General features: G+C 41.6%; 1 protein-coding gene across 3 annotated transcripts in view; it reads right to left on the bottom strand.

Annotated features, from left to right (window-relative positions):
- The window catches only part of KCNQ5 (potassium voltage-gated channel subfamily Q member 5), a 303,789-nt gene that overhangs the window by 34,770 nt on the left and 243,722 nt on the right, over positions 1-25,297 (bottom strand). The window contains exons 4-9 of one of the 3 annotated variants that reach the window (XM_056343355.1): positions 19,740-19,915; positions 19,202-19,327; positions 11,557-11,667; positions 7,057-7,152; positions 3,716-3,810; positions 2,144-2,170 (exon numbers count right to left, since the gene is read on the bottom strand). In XM_056343355.1, the coding sequence (XP_056199330.1) occupies positions 2,144-2,170; positions 3,716-3,810; positions 7,057-7,152; positions 11,557-11,667; positions 19,202-19,327; positions 19,740-19,915 (631 nt within the window). Of the gene's footprint in view, positions 1-2,143; positions 2,171-3,715; positions 3,811-3,947; positions 4,037-7,056; positions 7,153-11,556; positions 11,668-19,201; positions 19,328-19,739; positions 19,916-25,297 lie in introns of all 3 variants that reach the window. The other 2 variants (XM_056343358.1, XM_056343356.1) reach the window with 2 other exon arrangements.

Raw genomic sequence — 25,297 nt, forward strand, 5'->3', positions numbered from 1 at the left:
TATTAGAATGGAGTACAGAACAAAGAGCATATTCAGAAAGCAATCCAATGCACAACTTGTGCAAACACAACTTCATTTAAAGAGTGAAACAAGAAGCAGCTTACTTAGTTCACATAGCATCCCATGCAAGTCACTCGGCATTGCAGAAAGAAAGAAATTAAATGGTCGAGGACAGTTATCTTGAAGTACATTGCAGCATTTTGCACTTACATTTTTACCACAAAAGACCACATACACCACATGTATTTTAAGTGATACAAACATATGCAATATATCAGCATAAGAAGGATAAACAGCCACTGACAGAACACACCTTTTTTAAAAGGCACTGAGTGGTCTTCAAAGTTTTTACTGTAGACCAGGATCTCAGGAGTTAACTAGTACAATCTTATACGTACACTAATTTGCAGCAGTGCACATATTAGTTAAGAGTTTCTGCAGGGACATACATCTTCCATTAAGTGAAAATAAAGTGAAAAAATATGGCTAAATCATTGATTACTTTTAAAACCACAATAGTTATCATTAACATGGAGCATGTAATATAGTTCTGACAGCTGGGGGTTTTTTTGCATCTAGTTTCTTTTTGTAAGCAAATTTGTCTCTCCAAGTGCTCGCAAGTACAGTTGGGAATAACGTTTTGGAGGTACGTACTCATTTACTGCCAACTTCAGTCTCACTTTTAAAAAAGCCAAAGTAAAATTTAAATGTTGCTGTTGAAAGAGTAGGAAATATGGCTGGCATGTGCAAAAAATTTGGATCAAGCTGTAATAATTTAATGAAATCAATTTAATGAAAGCAAGCCTATGGAGACAATGTGTATGAAAAGTCACAGATCTGACAAAGCAGGTGAAGTGCTCATGATGGATATCTCAGAGCAAATCCAGTCCCCTCAAGTCACTGTGACACAGTTAAGTGCACATCAGGAAAAGGATGGAGTCACGTGCCAGAGGAGCAACCTGGAGAATGGAACAGGACACGGGTAGTGGATGTGAAAACTTTCCACCCCGGACTGAATAACCCAGAAGAGTTTGTGAACCACAGTACAACTCAGGGGCGGATGTATTTTGGGGGTTGATGTGTCACACTGACACTTTTTTTCTTGGCTTTTCATCATTTTCTGCTCAGAAGTAAACGCCACTATTCTCTGATCGTGCTGATACTGCAGTGCTGGCTGCCAAATGCCCGCCGAGTCCCAGCCCTAAAGAGTTTAGAGGCCGGGTAATTTGTCTTGTAGCCACCAGGTCCTTTCCTCTCCCTAAGGATTCAGGCTCTCAGCACAGCAAAGAGCAGCATTTCCTCCTAGTGCCTCAGGACGGGCATCTCCAGGGCTTGATATACCCAGCCAGGACAGCCCTGCCTCTGTGTGCTGCAGGCAGCTGGCCCTCAGCTGGCATCCAGGCTGGGTGCAAACCCCACCTGCCCTCCCAGCCAGAGGAATTTATTTATTTATTTCCTTATTTATAGAGAGATGCCAAGCTGCCTCCTCTGCCCCAATAGGGCCATTAGAGAGTGCCATCCGTGCAGCCGGGAGGGGGTGAGCCACTGCAGCGGTGCTCTCCCCCCACCTGCTGCATCCCAAAACACTCCTTGGGAGGGGATGGCCGGAACAGGTTAGGAAACATGGAGACATGGCACTGCGGAAAGCTTGAGGATGCTCCTGCAGAGCAGCACAGACCCCTGCTGAGGTGAAATCCAACCAGCCCTGTCGGGGGGTCCTCCCTCTGTGACAGAGGGCTGATGGGCTTGCTCGCAAAGCCAAGTTCAACTATGTGCCTCAACTTAACTGGGATTCCTGGAAGCTGTGAGCACCAATTTTATGGCAGAAGTTGGGGGCCGTGTCCTTGCTCAGGAGCTGGGTCTGGGGAGGCTGCTCCACTCTGCCGCTGTTTGAACCGAGCTCCCCCTCAAAGTTAAATCGTGTGGCTAGAAACATAAAAAATTGCCTAGTTTTTCCATACAAAAACTGGGACAAAGAAGCAAATTTCAGCAGCATTAGTCTATTGATATGAGTTCAAAAAAATGCTATTTGTGATCGTCAACAGTTACAATTCGTGGAACCTACTGTACAGAACCTGAGATACCAAAAAGCCATTAAGAAGCAGTGATCTCACAGATAAAAGAAATAAAAGAAACTACAAACCTGCTAGAAGGTTCTCCTTGTTCTTTTCTTCAGGTCAGGGAGTGGGAGGGAAAAACATACTTGTTATGCAGATAGTAATCACATTACTTAGTTACAGATGAAGTTAGACATATGATAAACATAAATGGATATGTTAATGTTAATTAGTGTACAAGACACACGATACATTGCAACCACAAAAACATTCAAGCAAGACTCATAACTACAATGCTTCTGAAAAAGGAACTTTTTGGTTGTTTTAACACATGCATAACATGCTTAGTACATACCACTGCAGACTGAGTTGGCAAAGCACTTAGGCAAAATGCATTGCTGACACATATATAACATAAAGCTGTAGGCTCTTATTAGATAAAGTTATCTCTGGTAAATAAAAAGGTTTAGTTTTAGGATAGCACAGCAACACACTTATTTAAAATAACAAGAGGATGCTCTTTTGAGGGACAGTCATATTTTAGAATATTTTAGGTGGAATACAGCTTCGTTATTTATTTAATTTTATATCCATCCATTTATACCAATGTTGCCTTCAACCTGTTTGTATATGTCAAAAATCAGTATTTCATGTAACTTTTCATCTAAAAGCTCCTTTTAGTTTGAAACATTTTGGGATTACAGTTACGGTAATGGATTACTTATGGTTCTGTTCTTGTCACCTCTTTGAAATTCAAAGATCAGCTTTGGGTACCCAGCCAAACCTCTTTTTGGCTGAGCTTTTTGGCACACAATTACCTTTTTGCTGTCATGTGGATGTTCATCACCCAGCTTTGAGAGAAACCACTAATTCTCTTGCACTGTCTGCAATAACAACAGTTAGGATGCTTATCAGAGCTTTCCCATAAGGCTCTTAGTGCTCTCGGTTTCGATCTTTATCAAGTATCTTTTACTTCCTGATTTGTGCCCCATATTGAATCAGTCACCTTACTGCCTTCGGGTAAATCTTTTACTGAATTATAGAAGAGTCTTGGGCTGCCAGTGCTCTGTGAATTCTCACCCAAACTAGGACATCAAATATCTCCTGTCTGCCAAACTGTGACATCAGGTCTTTTTAGTCATCTTCCACTGGCTGTATGTATAACTGAGGATATAATTTGCCCTAAGGAAATACTGAATATATCAGAAATGATGACAAAAAGGAGCAAATTCCCCAGCGCATTCACCTGCAGAACACCACAAGGCTCTCTCCACTTGGAAAGGTGTATCTGTAGCTATAGCCTTATACAGAGGCACAGGCTGAAAAACAGCATTAAATCAAGGAACAAGTTCTGCATCACACCTAGTATTTTCTTCCTTAGAGGTAATTTGGAACGGGGTGAAACATTAACCTTGCTATATGAGTTTTGGGGAAAATGTTTCTAGTGCCTGTGCTCAGTGATATTTCTTAGATAAACAGCAACGATTTGCATTTCTCCCCCTCTCCTAGGCTCCTAGATAACAACGACCTGATTTGTTAGTTGAAATCTTTAATGAGAGGACTTAAGAAGACAAAACAAGACGAATCAGACAAATAATTATTCTCTATAAGCTTGAACAGACATCGAGAACAGCACCAGCTGCCATATTTGTACCTACTTTGTAGGGCTGCAGGTATGCAAGGCCTTCAAATGAGGCTTCCAGGTAGCAATGGAAACCGATTTCTCATCAGCCGCATAACTACGCCATACACACTACGTGCAGGATATATGGTAAAAAAGAAAAAAAACAAGGCAAGAGGGAGCAGGGGATGAAACAAAAAATTGAAAAGCAGATTAGTAACCAATACAAGTCACGGCTTTCTTTTATCATTCATAGCACTGATACATGCCTGAGGGGAGGAAGAATACTTTCATAATATCGCCAGGTGGCTGTCAGGTTTGTTCGGCTGGCGTCAGTAGAATAAAACCGCCAAGAAGCCTGGTATGGGGAAACAATAGAAAAGCACAAAGGAACCAAGAACATGAAGTGACAATGCCACCACACTGATTATGGAGAGAGGGAATGTTGCTGAAATTGGGGTGTGCTCTGTTAGGTTGATTAAGAAGATACTGGTAAAATCCTACCAAAACTTTTGTGAGTCAGAGTACACTTTACACAGTAAAGTAAGAGTTCCTGGTTTTGTGGAAGCACCAGACGATATTCAGCACATCAAGGTGCTCAAAAAAGCATTACAGTGACTCATTTGTGACAAGGCCATAGGGGACACCCATACAAGCTTGCAGTCTGAGTAAAAGAAAGTATCATAATACATTTTGTAAATTATAATGAAAACCAGACAAAAAGAATTTAGAAGACAAGTATTCTCTGTGGTTTGAAACACAGCTAAATGTTTAAAAACACAAAATAAATAATTTCAAAGGTGAGTGACCAAAGCATAGCACTGGCAGTGTTTGGATTAACTGCATGTAGACAGTAAGACACATCTTTTGTTCTACAAACTGGAACAGCTCATACCTGTATTAATTTGTACTAGCTGAGTATCTGCACTGCCTGCATATTGTCAACCACTAAACGCCATCCAGGCATTCTTGTACAGGGTCTAATGCCCTGTGCTTTCTTACTGCATATCTCCCAGAAATACATCTAGTCTTCATCTACAGAGGGAGAACCTGTCACTTGCTTTACAAATTGTTCCACTGGTTTATCACTCTCATTGTCAAAAACTTTTGCATTATTTTTAATTTGAAACACTTTGGGTTTGGCTTATAGCCAGAGATAGTTGTTGTGTTTCTGTATGCTACGTTAAATAGTCTTCTGCGTTCCAGTACTTCCCCCCTGGACTTCTATGTTCGAATAATATTCACAATGAATACTTCTTATAAGCTAAATAAACCGAGAAGAGCATGTCCATATGAAATAGTTCAGTTTTCTATAGTGATACCTTAGCTATCTTTAAGTCAGGTACAGACTCTAGCAGACAGTATATCTATGGCAACAGAGGAGTAAGCACAGACCAGTTCTACAGAGTTAATGATTAGAAAATGGACATCACTCTGGTAAGCTAGAGCACACTGATTTCCATGGTAGTTCTTGTTGATATCCACAACAGACAATTTAAAACAGCCTAGGCACTGTTGCAGTAGACAATGATATGCAGTTCAGACACATCCTGCATTTACAAACATGAAATTTTCTCCAGTCCTGGCCTCATTTTTTCCCAATGTTTTCTTTGCTTTTTCCAATTTTTCCATCTCATTTACAAACTGTAGATGCTGAGTTGATATGTAGCATGTTAGTAGCAGCATCACCATACCGCAGTAATACCAGCCGTCTCCCTCTCATTACCTTTCTGGTTCTGAATCTAAGGACTGTAATAAACCAGCTGGAGCAGCATACTGGGAACTTGTATGAAGCTCCTGACCCTTCTTTCCCAATCTTTCTCCTCCTTCATCAGGTCCTTTCCAGAGTCACTAAAACTGGGACAGAGGCCTTTTGTAATAGTCTGAATTCATTGTTTCTAGACCAAGTTTTGTACTTGGTGTATTAAGACATTTGGTAGGAATCATTCCACACCGTAAGGTCACCCAGATCATCCTTGGGTTCATTCCCATGTGCCTGCCATCATCTTTCCTATTCTTCCAGGCCTTGTGCCACTGGCAAGTATCTCCATCAGCAATTTTATATTCATTTATAGATCAGTGAAAATGCTTAACATGAAAATGAACACGCAAATGCTGAACAGCCTTCATCAATGGATCCCACCAAAAATGTCTTCCTTTCACAATGATTTTGCCCACGGAAAGTCACTTTCTGAAGTCGGTCATCTAGCTACTCTTAATCTATTTAGCATGCTGTCTTGCTAATATTTTGGTTTAACTGCCATACAATAACAAGAACAGCTACATCCAAAACTTAAATCTATTATGTGTTTCCTCTGGCAACCAAACTTGCAAGAATTAGAATAAAATATATGTGTTAGAAAATATCCCAGATGTAATTTTACAGTACAATAGATACAAAAGAGTGGATTTATATTTATTATTTATTCTAATAAATATTAAATCTCAACTATTTAGTATTTAGTAGTCATTGAACAGTAATAATGGAAAACATTTATTAACTTTAAGAATGCTTCAAAGACATCCTGGTGTCTATCCTGAAGTTATCATAGCACTCCAGAATATTCATGCTCAGGTTCTTTATTAGGATTTATTATTTCACAATTAAAAATAACACACAAGTGATACACATAAAACACTTGAGATCCTCCCAAAACAAACTAGGACACTGAGATTATTTTCCCCCTGTTTTTTCAAGTGCATCAAGTAGAGTAAAGCTTGCTGCAAAATCATTCTTTAGAGGTTGTTCTCATTTCTAACTAGGACTGTAAGTCAAAGAAAAAAAACATGCAAAACAATTGTTTAACAAATGTCTTGCCACTTTTTCTTGAAAAAAAATCTTTCTGAATCGTTGATCTGCACCATCACATCAATATTGGAGCTGAAACCACTTCAGACAATTTCAGACATTTTAGAATTGCTAGTGCCTGCATTTCCAGCTTTTGAATTAACTAATAGTGAAAGCAATTCTCTGGTCAGGACACTTTTCATTTTCACAAAATGTATCACTCATTGGAGCACTCTAAACCCTGTAGTACATGAAAAGCAGCTTAATATAGGCAAGAGTGCTGTGCTGTCAGCTAGGTTGTCTAGGGATCAATGCTATTTTTCCAAGTAATTCACTAAACTGCAGGCATGCGGTTGACATCCTTGTCTTGGTATCTTCAACATGGATAGAAGAACTCAAAACCTAGGCTTAGAAATGCTATATACACAATTACAGCAACACATGGCAATCACTGAACAAACTTACTTTGTGAAACTAACCAATCTGTTAAGCATTATGTCCACAAAAGTTTCTAAATTGAAATAATAAAAATTGTTCCAATATGTGCTTTAAATCACCTACTATTATCTTTCCACTGATTTCGTATTTACCTGAATTAGACTGGCAGCTGGATTCCTTCTTTTCTCAAAGTGTTTCTGACGATGCTGTTCCTGCACTTTTAATGCAAATCCTGAGCCAAGGATGCCCTGCAATACAATACACAATTTATCATTATGTAGGTAGTTTTTCAACAAATGTACATAATCAGCTGCAAAGATTTTGTGAAGATGTTATCCCATACAATTGCTTCAAATGACACATTTATCACAGTATGTGACAGTACAAGGCTTATGAACAATGGCCCCTTTCGCGGTGAAGCAGGAGAGTCCTTAAAAGAACACCTGCTACCAGTGACCACTCATCCCAACCATTGCTTGGGTTTGTGCTATGCTATGTTCCTGCAACTCTAAAGGCCACAGAGATATACATATATAAATACCTACATACACATATATATAGAAAATCAAAAAGGAACATTCAGAGCAATTTAAGGCAGGAATGATGATGAAATGACCAGCTGCCAGATATGCCAGATATATACGGGCCTCAAAGCCCATATCTGCCGTGCTGCTTAGAACTTTTCATTTTAGAAAAGTTAGAAAACACCTTGCTTAACAGAAGACTGTTAAGTCCAACAGAAGTGGGTAAGGCCCTCTATAGATGGATAGGAGAAGCCTCACGTTCACAAGCCCTGGTCCTCATGGGGGACCTCAACCACTCCAATATTTGTTGGAGGGACAACACAGCAGGGCATAGGCAGTCCAGAAAGTTCCTGGAATGCATTAACGATAACTTCCTCCTCCCCGTTGGCAGAGGAGCCAACGAGGAGAGGTGCTATGATGGACTTTGTTCTCACCAACAAGGAGGGGCTGGAGGGGAATGTTAAGCTCAAGGGCAGCTTTGGCTGCGGTGACCTTGAAATGGTGGAGGTCAAGATCCTTAGGGCAGCGGGGAGGGTGCACCACAAACTCACTACCCTGAACTTCAGGGGAGCAGACTTTGGCCTCTTCAGGGATCTGTTTGGTAGACTACCAAGGGATAAAGCCATGGAGGAAAGGGTGAACCAAGAAAGCTGGTTAATATTTGAGGACCCCCTCCTCCAAGCTCTGGAGTGATGCCTCCCAACAAAGAGGAGGTCAGGCCTGGAGGCCTGCATGGGTGAACAAGGAGCTCCTGGACAAACTCAAACACAAAAAGGAGGCCTACAGAGGGTGGAAGCAAGGACAGGTAGCCTGGGAGGAATACAGAGAAATTGTCTGAGCGGCCAGGGATCAGGTCAAGAAATTAGCTTTGATAGAATTAAATCTAGCCAGGGATGTCAAAGGCAACAAGAAAAGCTTCTATAGATATGTTGCTGCTAAAAGGAAGACTAGGGAAAATGCAGGTCCTCTCCAGAAGGAAACAGGAGACCTGGTTACCCGGGACATGCAGAAGGCTGAGGTACTCAACAACTTTTTTGCCTCAGTCTTCACCAGGGAGCGCTCCAGCCACACCACCCAAGTTGCAGAAGGCAAAGGCAGGGACTGAGAGAATGAAGAACTGCCCACTGTAGGAGAAGATCAGGTTCGAGACCACCTAAGGAACCTGAAGGTGCACAAGTCCATGGGACTTGATGAGATGCATCTGCGGGTCCTGAGGGAACTGAGGGGTGAAGTTCTAAGCCCCTAGGCATCATATTTGAGAAGTCGTGGCAGTGCAGTGAAGTTCCCACTGACTGGGAAAGGGGATATGTAACCCCCATTTTGAAAATGGGAAAAAAGACCTGGGAAACTACCTGCCAGTCAGTCTCATGTCTGTGCCCAGCAAGATTATGGAGCAGATCCTTCTGGAAACTGAGCTAAGGCACATGGAAAATAAGGTGATTGGTGATAACCAACACGGCTTCACTAAGGGAAAATCACGCCTTCCAAATCTGGTGGCCTTCTACAATGGGGTTAAAGTGTTGACAGATGAGGGAAGAGCAACTGATGTCATCTACCTGGAGTTGTGCAAAGCTTTTGACACTTTCCCGCACGACATCCTCGTCTCTATACTGGAGATATGTGGATTTGATGGATGGACCACTCGGTGGGTAAGGAATTGGTGGGATGGTTGCACTCAAAGAGTTGTGATCAACCGCTTGATGTCCAAGTGGAGACCAGTGACAAGTGGTGTCCCTCAGGGGTCAGTACTGGGAGAGGTGCTGGGACTGAGTGCATCCTCAGCAAGTTATCTGACAACACCAATCTGTGTGGTGCAGTCGACACACTGGAGGGAAGGGATGCCGTCCAGAGGGACCTTGAGAAGCTTGAGAGGTGAGCCTGTGAAAACCTCATGACATCCAACAAGGCCAAGTGCAAGGTCCTGCACTTTGGTCAGAGCAATCCCAAGCACAAATACAGGCTGGGCAGTGAATGGATTGAGAGCTGCCCAGAGGAGAAGGACTTGGGGGACAAGAAGCTCAACATGGCCCGGCAACGTGCGCTTGCAGCCCAGAAACCCAACCATATCCTGGGCTGCATCAAAAGATGCATAGCCAACAGGTCGAGGGAGGTGATTCTTCCCCTCTACTCTGCTCTCATGAGACCCCATCTGGAGTACTGTGTTCTCTTCTGGGGTCCCCAACATAAGAAGAACATGGACCTACTGGAATGAGTCCAGAGGACAGTCACAAAGATGATCAGAGGTCTGGAGCACCTGTCCTGTCAAGGCAGGCTGAGACAGCTGGGGTTGTTCATTCTGGAGAAGAGAAGGCTCCAGGGGGACCTTATAGCAGCTGTCCAGTACCTAAAGGGGGCTTACAAGGAAGCTGGAGAGGGACTTTTTACAAGGGGCTTTAGACTGAAAGAGGGTAGATTTAGAATAGACATGAGGAAGAAATTCTTTACTGTGAGGGTGGTGAGGCACTGGCACGGGTTGCCCAGAGCAGCTGTGGATGCCCCATCCCTGGGAGTGCTCAAGGCCAGGCTGGATGGGGCTTTGAGCCAAGTAGTCTAGTAGAGGTGTCCCTGCCCACGGCAGGAGGGGTGGAACTAGATGATCTTTAAGATCCCTTCCAACCCAACCCATTCTATGATTGTATGACTCTATGATTAAGACCATTTCTTCACAGTCTTTCCAATCTAAATAATCCCTATTGTTCATTCTACAGGCTATGCAAAAAAGCTGATGATGAAATCTCTCCCCTTCAAGCCTTCTTAGCTTTGAATAAATAAGATAAATTTGACTCCTGCTGAACAGACCCAAAGACTGAGAACATTTCCCTCCTTGGCTTGCAAGGAGTGTAATATATCTGCTGGACATGTATGCATTATAAGAAAGAATATTTCCACTTGACACTTGGTCCAGAGAAAATTATATTAGAAATGCACAAGATTCACATGTATCTCGTTTTACAGACAGACTCAACACAAAAGATTTTATGAGGAAAAGGAGTATATGTACATAGATACAACACAGGGAACAAAAGTTCTGGCATCTCTAATGTGTAAGGTTATTCATCCTTTACATGTTCATTGTAGTTCTGCTAAGACTAACTTTCTTGTTAGTGGTGACTAGGTGACAAAGCGAATTAATTACAGTAGCTGCCATTAAATGGCAAAGATTCACAAACAGGTATTGTATTATAATTATAATTATGACTGTAATTATAATGTATTATAATATGCCAAAGATAGTGAAATACTCTCTGTACTTAGAGTAAGAAATAAATTCAGTACACTAGATGATTCAATGCTGTTAGGAAATGCTGGCTTTTAATCTTGGTTTGTCTATATGATTGGAAACATGCATTATTATAACATACATATTTTATAGTGACCAACAGATAATGAATCTGAGTATTAAAATATTGATTTTCTGTATATGTTGCACTGGATGCAATACAACAATGCGAATGTCTTTTCTGATTTCATCCTTATTCAATCCTAATTTAAAAAAGAAAGGAAATTAACTCACGAAAATTAAGTTATTTCTGAAGCTACGCTATATTTTAGTCACTAGATGATTCCCATTTCCATTAAAGTGTCTTGAACATTGATAAAAGCAAAATAAATAAACTGTCATGTTGATTTGCAATCATTCACAGAAAATGATTCTTGCATTTTTACATTCAATGATACTGACTTTTGGTTGATTTAGTGCCTTTTACTACTCTGTTGGCAGCCTGAATAAGGTCATAGAAGACAACCTATTAAAAATATTTCACTTTTTTTTTAGTAGTCTAATTCAGAAAAACATACCAGCTGATTTTTTTTTAAATCTGAAAGAAAAGCAGTAATATATGTCACAATTTGTAACAACAGAAAGGATTTTCAACCTTACACAATAGTATGTGACCTAACTTAGGATTATTTCCTAGTTTTGCCTGTTCCAAAGAAACTCCCCAAAACTCAAGCAATGACACCAAACCTTTCATTTGGATTTTAGCTAGAAGTTCACTAGTGTTGTCACAGAACAAAAGTCCTTAAACAGTTCATGTAGTGAGCTTCATTCAGCTTTTTGTATCGTAATAGCAGCAAGAGCTACAGAAGTTTCTGTTACCTTTTTACAAATCTTATTGGCATACTTACAGCAGGTAGTGCAAAGAAAGAAATGCCAAGCAGAGCAAATCCTGCAGAAAGCAACCTTCCAAGCCAAGTAAGAGGAGTTTTGTCTCCGTAGCCGATGGTTGTCAATGTGATCTAAAAAGAAATGAACGAACATCATGGTTTACCTGAAGTCACTGAGAGATTATTGCATATTATTTGCATTACACGTAACAGCATCTCCACTAAATAATCCAAGACACGTGAAATATATATAGTTGTTTCTAACAGAAAACCAAATATAAATAAATTAACATGAATATATTTTTCTGGGAAAACTTAATACTGTTTATGACTGAATAAAACTGAGATAAGTTAATGTGAGAAAAATACAAAAATAAGCAATAAATAATTTTAAAAAATAATAAAACAGAAAGTTTGGGATCTCAAAGTTGAGGCAAATGATGGGTAATTATATGAGTCGGGCAGAAAAAAGTGTTCTTTTCCAGGGATGCAAAGGTGTTTCGCCTATTTTCTGCAGGGAAATATAACTGTACCTAGTTGCACAACTACACAAATTTAAATTACACAGAGCTCATATTGGAAAAATATAGTAGGGAGGAAGCTGAAGTTTGCAGTCAAAGTCAAAGGAACAGCAAGAAGCAGATGCATTTTCCACAAGCCTATCAGTACAGTTTGAAGTTGATTATCTTCTGAAACACGAAAAATGCTAATCAAAAGCTGGAAGGAACTTTAAGAAGTCCCTGGTCCTTTCCTCTTCCTTACGATAGGCTCAGATATACCTATACCAATTCTGACATGCAGGTCCAACGACTACGACGCGGCAGCAGATGCAGAGGTACCTCAGGCTGTTGGACAATGTTAGCTCAGACCTAGGTGGGGAGAGGTCAAAGAGAAAAAGGAGGGCATCTGTAATCCCTTCAGGTGGCAAGTGTCATCAGAGGCTCAGCACACAGATGTTTCAAAAGCTGTGCTGTGGAGGCCAGCACCCCTGCTGTATAGCACCAGTATAGGCGATGGCAGAGCCTGGTAGATGCGAGACAGCTCTCTACACGCAACTCATTGACTGCAGGCCACCTGGAAGTGCAGTGCATGTGCAAATGCCGCTGAGATAACAGTGTGTGGTTGTGGTTTACTTGGTGTACCTCCAAGGCAAAAGATTTCTGCTTCATGCCTGTGCGGGGCTGAGGGTCTTCCCTGACCCAGAGAAATGTCCTCCATGCCACTCCTGGCCTGGAAAGTGTGCCAGTCCCAAACCTGAGGACTGGACTGGTGGGAGAGAGTCACACCTCTGCGCTGCCCTCTGGGGAGCCTGGACCCACGCTGCTGTCTGGTGCGGGCAGCTGGAGGAGGTGTGGGCAGAGCGGAGGATTTCCAAAGGCCGGGTGGGAGGCTGCCACGGTGCATGCTCAGGCAATGGCACACGATGTTAAAGGACAAAGATAGACAACAGTAGGCTGAATGCCAAGGACTCCAGGGCCTGTCGTTAGTGGAGAACATGTGCATGGAGAATTATTTTACATTGCGTACCAAATGTGGGCAAGTTCAGGCTTAGCAAGTATTCTGGCAGGAATGGATTCTTCAGGAAAATGCCTTCTAGAGACATTATTTTGCTTCCAGCTTCCTCAAAGCTCATTCCTAGGCAAGACGGCCAAAGCAATTCTATTTAATGCCAGGGTCACCACAGGACAAAAGAAGGAAAGTCTTTTGGAAGTAATTAGATTTCAACTATTTAGGGCTCTGTAGATAGTAAACAGTGCTTTTAATTGCTCCCATTGTTGGGAACAAGCAGCGAGTGTAATTTACCCTGAGAAAGCCAGAGTGACTAAATAGAGTCAGCTAAATTAAGGCTGCAGCTGAAATTTCAAGTGGTTATCAAGTCTCAAGTTTTGTAATGCTAGCCTGGTCACAGACACACCACCTTGTGTGCTTATTACCAGGTCTTGCTCTCCTCCCTTGCTCCTCTTCACCTCCCTGCCCCCACCTCATCTTGTGGCTTTTGCTGGACTTTTTGGGGAGCCAGTGCAACCCAGGAAGGTGAAGAGAATTATCCCCATTTCTGCGTGGTTCGTTTCTGCTGTTTTGGTGAGTTGTGTTAGCTCGTGGAAGCACCTAACAAAGCTCCAGAGCCTGCACACGGCAGCGCGTGGCTGAGGTTGAGCGTTAAGGAGGACGGAGATGGGGCTGCAGCTCCCCGTCTCCTGGCAGAGCCGAGCTGACGCAGCCATGCTCTTGGCCTGGCAGAGGTGCTTGATTTAGTCTTCCTTTGTTTGCTGGAGAAGGTATTCCCAGCTCTTCTCATCAGAGGGCAAGTACAGAACAGTTTGAGGTTATTAAGACCCCGAGGGCAGTGCAGCGCTTGAACAAATGAATCCCTGAATAAAAGTTCCTCAAAATTCACTTCCAGGCCAGCCATTGCAAAGCGGTTTAAAGATCCAGAATGAGCCCAGTTTCTTGGCTTCTGTCCAGCTCCCTATCTCTGCCAGACACTGGAAAGTACAGTGATGTCTCCTGCCTGGGCTGACAAGAAGGAAACAGAACTAAGTGCCGTCTGCGTATTAATGATATTGCCACTGAACTGCCTTCCAAAGAAGTCAAAGATAAAATTGAACCTTTGGGACCTGACATCGGGGAGCAATCCAAAACCAGGAGCAGTCACACAGACTGTATCTCTAGAATTTCGCCAAAGAAAATAACAAGACGATATTAAAGCCTTTCCCCTCTTCTTTTAGGTCCAAGGACTTAATGGTATCAGGCTATGATTAAGAATATCAGTGACTTGCTCACTTTGAGCTGTTTTTATCTCAGGATGGTCTTTACATGGGCGTATAGGTGTCAGCACCATGCCGTATCATCTTACTTGACACTGAACAAATGGGTTTGATTTTTGTTGTATATTCCTCTCATCATACAACTACGAATCTTTTTTTCTAAAAAATTCAGGGTCAGGTTCAGGAATAATCCTCCATATGTTTGTTAGTGCTGCAAGCCAATGGCTAAACCACTGGCCAGGCACTGACTGGCATAATGCTGACGTTAAATTAACTGAACAGGCTGTGGAAAACTACTGGACATGAGACCATGACAACATGCAAAATTTCCAGACATCACTGCTAATAATGTAGGAAGCAGACAGAAGTTACAGCTAGCGCTGTGAGGGAAGGCTGGATCCCATGGGTGGTTAAAGAAGTGACCAAAGTCCAGAGGTGACTGAAGGAAATTATTAGGGAACTTTTGGGGATTACAATCTTAAAAGGACAACATCACTTAGGTGACTGCATCAGAGGTACCATGCAAGGCCAAGAGTGACTAGGTAACAGAACTACAAAATCTGTAGCAAAACTGTGAAGGTAATTAGGGGCAGGTTATTTTTTGAGAGGAGACTTGGTCAGAGGAAGCAAAGTGGTGAACAAGAGGATCAAAATACAGTGAAAGAAATAACAAGGTGCAAAATCATGACTTCCTAGGGATACCTGCAGAGCAGCCCTGTGTCTGATCACCACAGCCTGAACCAGGATAATAAACCTAACCTTTCAGAGTTTATTTGCATAGGATTCGTTTCACCTAACTTCAAAAATCAAATGCTTAGGCATTCAGCACGATCTGGCCACAGCAACATGCACAATGGAAAGAGAGACTCCTCCATCCTACCCTAAAATGCCTGAAAACAGATGTCTAGTGTCAGCTGAGATGCCCTTGGGCATCTGAACAGGGACCACCCACAGGAGAGGCAGCAGACTCTCCAACAGATCTTCCAGGGGACCGTATGCCTATGTTCAAGCAACCCAACCTGCACGGTTGAGTGAGCCAGCTGAGTCCTACCTTCTGCAGAAGATGCAACCCCCTCCATTTTGATTGCTTCTGTAAATGAGGTGTCTGGACAGATGAGCCAAGGAAGGCAGTGTCACCTGGCTAGACTCAAAACTTGCAATGATAACAGAACTTCTGTTATATCTCATTGCTGGAGCTAATAAATATGCTAATAATAAGTGAAGTAAGATAATAATGAATGTGATTATATAACCTCGGTGCCTTCAGTTAGATGAGATAGGACCCAGGAGGCCCTCCTCTACCCTACTATTTCTTTCTGACATCATTTTATGTTCTGCTAGCAGTACTTACCCTTTGAATCTTTACCTGACATCAATTAACTGAAAAAACGTAGTTTGCTCATGCTATCTTTATATTAAATGGGAAAAACGTTATCAATATTAACTCACTTGAGCTAGTGATTGTGACAACATTTTTCATTGCAATATGTTATGTTCACCTGCAAGTCACTACGGAGTGCCAGAGACACTCTGTATCCAACTGTAATTACTGGATACTACTAGAAAATAATGACTTATGAAGAGAAACTGCCAAATGTATAAGAGAAGCAGGAATCTTAATTGCATTACTTTTGCAGGTAAAACTAATAACATGTACAAGCTAAAAGCCACTATAAGTACACACAGTTTTAAGTAACGCTAGCAGTTCTCAGAAAACCACACTTGGTTTGGTTCTGAAATATTTAAGTTTTTTAATTGACCTTTTGTTCTTGTATAGTTAAGTTATTTTATTCTGTTGCATTAATTTAACTTCTCTACCAAAGCAAATTTTGAGCTCTTCATATAACACACATAGGCAGCACTGTGGCGACCCAAACCACAAGAATATTTACAATAGTAACATTAACATCATGTTTAAATTGCAGGTTGTACAGTACAACACATAATTGCAAATACAGTGGCGTATTCATATGTAAATTAGGATGCCATATCCTGCCTTTCATTTCAGGGTAAAAATAGGAACTTCACAAATGTAGTCTGTGAAATGACGGTAGCAGGGTATAGCCCTCAAATAATCTGAATCAATGAGGGGGTTAATTGCTGCATGCTGAGTCTGGTCCTCTAAGGAGGGGCATAAGTGCCTCTAAAAGCTTGGAATTCAAGGTGACTATTTGTGTCTGACTTCAATGCAGCCTTTTCTTGTCCCTCTGCCATCACAGAATTCAGTCTGGGATTTCGTAGATACTCTGTGGCTTAAGTTAGAACAACTTTTGCAAATAAATCAATGAGGCTAAGCATTGATTTCCCCTAGAATGCCACACAATCTGACCTTTTCAAAATCTGCATGTGGGTTACTCTGGCAGTAAACCCAACCATGACTAAGAAGCACATTATGCCTTTCCCACATACTGTTTTACATATTATACAAAAAATACTATCATTAAAATGGCAAAGGTAACAGGTAAGGGGAACACTGCTTTTCAGTAACTTTGTGCACTGAAGCACATTAAAAATTTAAACGTAGTCATGTCACTCACTGGGGAAAGAAGAAAAGACAGAAATATACAATATAGTTTTCAGGTTTTTGATTACAATTTGTTGTTTTTCCTGCTGACATCAAGAAAAGATTCCTATTTTCTCAGTTGCACTACTTATCTGACCTGTGAGTCATACGTTTTCATAGCATATAAAATATTTTAAGCACCACTTCATATAATGATTATTTCTTAGCAGGGCTTTTCCTTAAAAAACAGCAGTCAGCAGGTAGTGGAGAAGCAAATTCTAAAATAAAGATCTTCCTGCTGCTAGAGCTCTCAGTGAGAAGGATCTGGATCTGGATCTGGACCTGGATCTGGATCTGGATCTGGATCTGGATCTAACATGAGCATCAGTCAGGTGTCAGAGCGGAGGTCTGAGTTTGCTGGGACTTAACCATTCCTCGTGCATGTTTCCCCTCCTCGTTGCCTGCTGGCAGATGGGTACAATCCTCTGCTTAGTCCAAACTCCCTGCCCATGCAGTGCTAATTCACACACAGCTCTGCAGAGAGGCAGAGGTCGTTTCCCGGAGAATCAAAGGGCTGAAAACATGCATTCTCAGACCTATGTACTGCCACAGGACAGAAGGGTCTCTCGCAGGACCACATCCCCACTGCCACCCAGGACCACATCCCCACTGCCACCCCAAAAGGCTCAATGGTGTTTGCAGACTGCTGGAGCCAGAGTAACCATCAGTGAGGACGCCAGCATCTGGAGCCAGATGCTTCACAACCATGTCAATAAGGTCAGGTTAGAAAGCTTTAAGCCAAACCTAGACCTCAGCTTTTGAAGAAAAGTGAAACAAAATAAACTACAGTGATGTGACTGAGGGCAAAACCTTCTCTCGTGACTTTAGCCAATATGAATTTCACGTGTGTTTGGATTATAGGATGAAAATGTGTATTTTATCAGAGATCTGCCTTGATGCTCTAAAGCAGCAATCTGCAGGAAAAATATTTCCATATATTTGTAAATGTAAAATTGTAAAACAAGTAAGACCTTACTAGGTCTGGCGTTTCCAAGCTCCCAGTTTTGTACACTGGTACCACAGAAACACAGTCTTTAGGGAAGACATGTAAAAAATGATTAACCCTTAGATGAACAAATTTCAAATACACAAACTAGTCCTACCAATAGCAAATGACCTTGACCTTTCCTCAAAATATAAACAAAATTTATTAAAAATGTTTCTCAACGATTTAAAGCATTTTGGAAAGGGCTTTTGCACAGTTCACCTGTGCATGTACTACTGAGTCCAGACGAAGTCTTGTCAGCAGAAAGTCTGAGGTGAGAAAGTTTCATTTCTGCATCCCTCTGATGAGGAAAGATGGCAGAAGCTGTTTAAAGTCTTGCACTTATACCAGGAAAACGAATGGGTGCTCTAGGTTATGTCAGCATTAATGATCTCACAGGCATCATTTCGCTATCCAGACACTGTCAGAGCTCATGGTGTTTATTCTACTGCATCAGAAGGAAAAGAACAGCAGTTTTATACTGTCTGGCAATAGCTCTGCCATAGGCTTTGTTGGGACAGATTTCTTAAGCTGCCCAAGTAACTCTCATACAGTACAGGAGTCCAGCTCACTCTAGGGCATTTTTAAGCAACTCCCCCCTGCACATTATGCCATAAAAAAAAAAAAAAATATCAAAATTTCAGACCTAGTTTTTCATTGTTCATTTAAAGCCTAGTTTATTGAAACACGTAGGCATTCATATAATCCTCCTTCTTTCAGAAAAAACAGTCAGGTATCTACTTAGATCCCACAGTTTTCAAAAAAGTGAAAACCATTGATGTGATAGTTAAACATGAGCTCAACCCAATCAGGGCTTTTAAACCTGTAAAAATAACACTGCTGAACCAGAATGGGAATATTTATCCTTGGGGTTTGTGTTCAAGGTACAGAGGAAGGAGAAACAACATAATTCTAAGGGGTGCTGATTATACTCTTCCCTTCACTGCAAAGCTGGCAAGATTTTTTTTCCCCCTCTTTCTTTCCTGGCACTTGTTCCTCTTCCTGCACTGCAGCTTGCAGCCCTCTGGGTTGGATCAAAGCAGCTCTTTGTGGGACCATTAGAAACTGTATTACTGAAAGGATCTGGGTTAAAAAATAAAATGCTTTCTTCTCTTGAAGGTTTAGTGGTCTGGTTTGCAGCATAAACACATAAACAGCTGTTCTGCAGGATGGGGTGAAATCAGCTATGGATGTACAAATGAATAGCTGGAGGAGGGAGCTTCTCAGACCAGTTTTCTGCCAGTGAAAACAATTCACTGAACAGCACACTAAATTAAAATCCACAGTAGGTGACATTCAGAGCACTCTATAATACTCATTAAAGAGTCCATATTATTTTTCTGTACTTACTGTGCCCCACCAGAGAGCATCTGCATATGTGGAGAATTGGTTATTTGCATCTTTTTCCACGAGATAAACCAGGAAAGATGAGAAGATGAGTACTAAAAATCCTATGTACCAGGCTGTGATTAATTCCTAGATAAAAGAAATAAGAGCAATATCTATTTGAAAACTGAAGAGAATGGCATTTCAAGGAAGACATAATGAAAGAATCTATATACATTTTTGGCAGTTGAACAGTTAAAAATCAAATGCTTCCATACCGATGCAAATTTCCTCTGAAAGTGGACTGAATCCACTCATATGGTTTGATGCTTCACCAATATATATCAAATCACAACTGCATATCAAGGACAACATTTTCAACATATTCTAAAAACTTAGCATTTACACATGGCCTGATGCATCTGTGCCAATGCTCCTTACAATTTATGTTACTTCAGAAAATTCTGCTCAAAACTGATAACTGTTTGTTTCTTTGGCCTCTTGCTGAATCGCATCAAGTGAAGATAATGACCAGACAAAATCAGCATCTAGTATTACATACCTTGCTATGTGCATAAACTACTGAACCTAATAATTTCCAAGTGCCTCCTCTTCGGTCCATGCGCACCATACGAAGTATCTGTAGGAAACGAAGACTTCTCAGTGCTGATGTTGCAAAAATGTTACCCTGAGTTTTTGCAGAAACAACTGCTATTGAAGCGATGAGAACAATGATGTCTGAAAGAAATACATTACAGAAAACATTAATGTCCAAGTACCAATAAATAACACACACATGTACATGAGCTGAATGAGGGGACACGAGAGACTCCTGTGGTGGGTGGGAATCCAAAGCACTAAGATTCCTGTTTGAGGTAGGGTGTGAGGACAGGGCTGATGTCAAAACCTGCCTCAGGAGCCTCCAGGGTGAAAACTGAGTGTGGCAATTTTGAAAACATATGGATAAGAGGAGCAGTGTTGAAGGAACCTCATGAAGGACCTTTGAAGCCTGATGTAGCAAACTGTACAAATCAGTAGACCAATTAGAACTTTTTTCTCTTTATATCTTTTCCCATAGCAATTCTCCTATGAAAAGGCAAAAAAGGAAACAAAGCTAAGAAAAAAAAATACGAGCAGCCCCAGTGGTGAGAGTCCAGTGGAACCAGACGTACAATCACACGTACTAATTTCCTATGAGAACACTGTGTGTTTGAGGCATGTAGTTTCTGGACACAACTCCCCTGATGTACCATTTCCTGGAAAGGAAGAAATACAGTGCCGGGTACTCAGAAACATTCTTTTAGCTGGCAGCGTGGAAAGTTTGCTGAAGCCCAGCAAGTGTTAGGATTTATTTCTTCAGGTCACAGATTCGAACTGTGAGAGTGAATTTGTTCTGCATGAACTAATCAGCCAACTGCCCTTAGAGCCAGAACAGCATTTAAAGGGAGATGAGGAGAAGCAGCACAGTGATGGCACATGGATGCTGTGACAAGGCATAATGTTCTTTTACGATGACCGGGGCAGGCGGGTGTGCACAGACTGGAAAAGCACAGAACAAGCTCTGTGTCACTTCATCATCTCATAATTAATTTCCTGACCTTCTTTAAAAGCTTAAAGAGCCCCTGTAAGAAATATCTGCTTTAAATCTTAGGATTTTGTAGTGCTTGAATGTTTCTGTGCAAGGATGATCTAAACTCGTGTTTGTCAGTGAAGAACTGAAAGCAAGTTCTTGTTGACATGAGTTTTGCTTCTTTTGTGTTGGGTATAAACATCACCTTGTCCCAAGAATAGTTCCTACAAGTCAAGAATGACCCAGTAAGTGAAAAGGCCCCTCACAGGTGAGCGGTGAGAGAGTGCCTGTACCTACAAGCAGGAGACTGTTTCCTGAGCCTGCTCCGGTGCAGTAGGAAATAGACTTGGTTCATTCTGCTCAGCCACCAAAGTAAGCCGAGGTTCAAACACCCTTGCCTACAAACATCCTGGGTTTGTCTGAACTCACTGATGGGTGGCTTTGTCCTCTTGCGACAGTACTAAGGGTACAGAGAACCTGTGGTTTAAGGAGTGTCCTGTTAAATTGTGGAAATCCTTGTCACAAGATGCTAAAAGTTTACATAGGTTCAAAGCCAGCAGGATGATCTCACGGGAGAAGATTTAGTTCCAGGCTAATACCAGGAGCCCACTTTTGGCTCAGGATGTCTCCAAGGAGCAGGTTGTTGGAGGCTGAGAGACTCTTACGGAGAAATATTGCTGTATGCTTGTCCCGCTTGTGCAACCTTCCCTGACCATTCGCCGTTGGCTAGTGTCACTGTTGGACATAGTGTAGAGGCCAGGCTGACGTTATGCTCTGACATTTTAAAATGCCTTTGGCTACCTACCACATAGGATCATAGGTGGCTACTACATAACCGGTGACCAAAACTGCTGGATTTGCTTCTAGATGTAAATCCAACAAGTTCAGAGATCTAGAAGAGCCAGGAATAGATAAAATACCCTGGGGTGTTTCTGCACTGTACAAGTCCCAAGAGTACAGCAACCAGATTGCAGGAGGTCTGGGCGAGAATTCAAAAACAGGATAACCGACCAGGAAAAGTTAAAGACATCACACATTCTAATGGAGATCAGAAAAATAGATGGGGTGGGATTCAGCCTTGTGTGAAGACATTTAAATTTAGGTGTCTACATGTGAAGCAGTTGTCTAAACTCCCTGTGCAGCGAAAGGAAATCACGTCAGCTGAGAGAGGTGCAGCTAATCCTCGGGAAGGCTCCGGCTGGCTGCTCTGCTGACTCACACTCTGGGCTTGGTACAAACAAGGCTTGATTCAGCTGCTCAAATTTATTTGCCCAGTGCCATTTGAGATGCCTTAAGGTATCTGAGACATCCCCTAGGTCCAGCAGCTATGCTCTCAGACCTGGGAAGGCTGTACCCTTCAGGAGAAGCCACTGGACAGCAGGGAATATCACGTAACAGGGCACACCTCTATGTCCTGTGCTGAACTAAGCCCTAGATCTCAACCGACTATACTGCAAGCATGGACACGTAGCGCACACATACCCACCTACAAGCAAACTTCTATATTTAGGTGTGTTTATCTGGATCTGAGGTTCACATAGAGTGTGCTGGAAAGCCTTGAGCAATATGGACTGTGTTGAAGAGTGTCCCTGGTAGCTAACATGACGGCAAGGTTAGCTTGGCTTGTCCCACGCTACTCCGAGCAGAGCAGCAACGTTAACAGTCACTTTTAATTAGTGGTGACCAGCTAGCAGCAAATTAGATATTGTTAGAAAAGCAGTGTGCATTCCCGCAAATATTTCTTAGAACTTTAAAGAGTAAGGTCACCCAAATAATATGAATTATGCACTTGGTCCAGAAATTATTAAAGTGCTTACTGTGGGTTTTGGTTACCCTCAACCACTCTCAGTAGGATAGTTTTTTACAAAAGCCAGTGATTCCCCCCTGCCCTTATTCCTGCCCATTCCAGGAGCTTTGACAGCTTTCCTTATAAAACGGAGTTTCCCGGAGGTTCCCCATTGAAAAAAATTCAGATTGAGTTTTGCCAGCAGTGTCTGCCCTGTGCTGCTGGGAGCCCCCTGCCCCACTGAGGATCTCTTGTCCCCTCTGACTGTGACAGACAAAGAAGCCAAGAGCAGCATAGCTCTCTTTTCCCTGTTTTAAAGTATTGGTGCAAGGGAGTTACCTACTTGTGTGTACCCTTCTAGATGGAGGGTGGGGATCTGGAGAGGCAAAGGGAGGAGACGCTGAGGAAACGGCGGAGCAGAAAACACGCTGGCACAAGGTTAGAAAACAGTTGGAGGGGAAAGAGCCTTCCCAGGCTGCTTTCAGACTTTGCTCTCTCATCTTCTTTACCTCTTCACAATACACTCTGCTCCCAAATCCTGCCCCCCTGCCCCAGCTCCTCAGGCTGGGAATAGGGAAGGAAAGAGTGTGCCCATTGCCTAGGTCAGCCCTCCCAGCTGCGTTCCCCTTGGAAGCAGAGAAGGCAGGCAGGCACATTATTTCAGCGTAGTTTAACTTGCCAGGAACAGGTGTAAGATAAATCAAAATAAACCCTTCTTGGAATGAAATCAGAGTCCAAAGAGAAGTTTGCAACAGTTGAAAGTCACTTCTGAGTATGTTAGACTTGCTTGGTGTTCTTATCTAAGCATACCCTGGAAAAATGAAAAGCTAAGTGCTTTATGAATCTCTGCCACATTTTTATCCAACAAACCTCAGGTGCCATTTGCCCTCTTTTAAGCAGGAGAGCAAAATATTCTTCTGAACTTCCCTTCATATTCCACTTGAATTTAACTAAAAACCTCCATAGTATTTCTGTATTTTAAAAAGGCTTTAGCAAACTTCTATTAATATTTAGTGGCAAACCTGGGAAATTAGGAAGAAGTAAATAGCAACGATTCAATTAATTTAATAGAGACTCAAGTTTCACTCTGTAACTTGCTTTAAAGCACTAGGAAAGTTTGGGATGTGAGAGTAAGTAAAAGATAGTATAATTCCAAACTTCTCTATGATGACTTATTAGAAGACAGAAGTTTCTGATGTACATTTACTTCTTTGATTTTTTTCCAAGCTAGTATCTTGTGTATGTTTTTCCAAAACTTTAAGCATCTCTTCAGCTGTGATGCTGATTTTATTCACGCTTTAGAAATATCTCTCATATTTTTATCCTTGCAGATAGCATCCTCCGTCCTTAACTCCAGTCTGCGATTTCAGATTTTCTCAGCAGCTTTTACAATCTGAACACTTCATTTCAAACACAGATTTCTTTCATTTCAGACATTTCATCTAGTACCCCTCAAGAAATCCCTGTTGCATGAAAATTTTGTTAACAGTGCCTTAGCAAAATTTTTTTAATTGACAGCCACAATGTTAACAATTGCCCTCCCGCCCCCCTTCCCAAAAAATAAAAAAAGATGAACGCAGAAGCCAGGTGTGTAATAATTACACTTGTATATTGTTCAGTCTCACTAAAATAGTGACATATCAGTAAGGACAAGTAACTGAAGCCAAATAATGCAAAACCTGAAACTCGAATAGCTCATGTGAGATGTGCCACCCTGAGCTCCTCACTTCACAGAGGAAGGCCAGTGATGGGCTGCCCTACCCTGCTCGAGCTTGGTTAGAAGCTCTGGGTTGCTTGGGTTAGTGATGGAGGTGTGGTTAGCATTGCTAAGCTATAAGCACTTCTAATGACATCTCTGTGACTCAGACATTAGTAACAATAAAAAAGGAGGCATCACAAGTCATCATAATGGATTGTTTTACTTTTGATGACTTTTTCAATTAACCTTCCTACTATGAACTTTTTGGATGTTGTGAGATTTCACAGTATTCAAAGTTATCATGCTAATGAACCCAGTTAAGACAGGTAAAAGGGTGAACATAGAAGCTCTACTTGATACTGCAAAATGTCTGAAAGGCTTGATGTGCCATCAGGATAATCTCTAAAATTACAGAGAGACTCTCGGGATGATACTAGGAAATTTAATTAATGACAGTCTTTCACCTGCTTAAAGCTCATGTACATGTTCTAACTAATACACAAACCTGCATTATCTTTCTCTCTTTCATATTCTTCCAAGTCTTAGTGTATAAGAAGATGTTAATGAGAGCTTTTCCTGTTGCTTGCATTTAATGCTGATGTGTTGGAGCATCCTTTCCCTCTAAATAAAAACATCACTTTGAGCCAATACAGGTGAAAAGAATCTTGTGATATTTTTATTCTGATTTTATCTGAAGAGAAAATGAACAATATTCATGCATTTTAGGACCACCACTATATCACCAAAATAGTGTTTGCTATAAATTCAATGAAAATGTTTCAAGTTTACACAACCTTGTTAAGAATACTCAGGAAACTGCAATGGCTGTCAATTCCTGTGTCTGCTCTGGGTACAGAACAGTATAGAAACGCAATGAGCTAGGACAAGTGTAGGACATATCTGCCCCCAAAACTGCAGGAAAAAGCTGAAAATCTCAAGAGTGTGGTTTATCTCACCTGCAGCTGTATTAACTCACAAAGGAAATTAACTGGCAACCATATGACCAAATTTATGATACCCTTAGGCTGTCCATCTAAGGTCTAATTTTGGGCTAGCATTATCATC

The sequence above is a fragment of the Falco biarmicus genome, chromosome 6 (genome assembly GCF_023638135.1).
Source record: "Falco biarmicus isolate bFalBia1 chromosome 6, bFalBia1.pri, whole genome shotgun sequence".
Classification (NCBI taxonomy): Eukaryota; Metazoa; Chordata; class Aves; order Falconiformes; family Falconidae; genus Falco; species Falco biarmicus.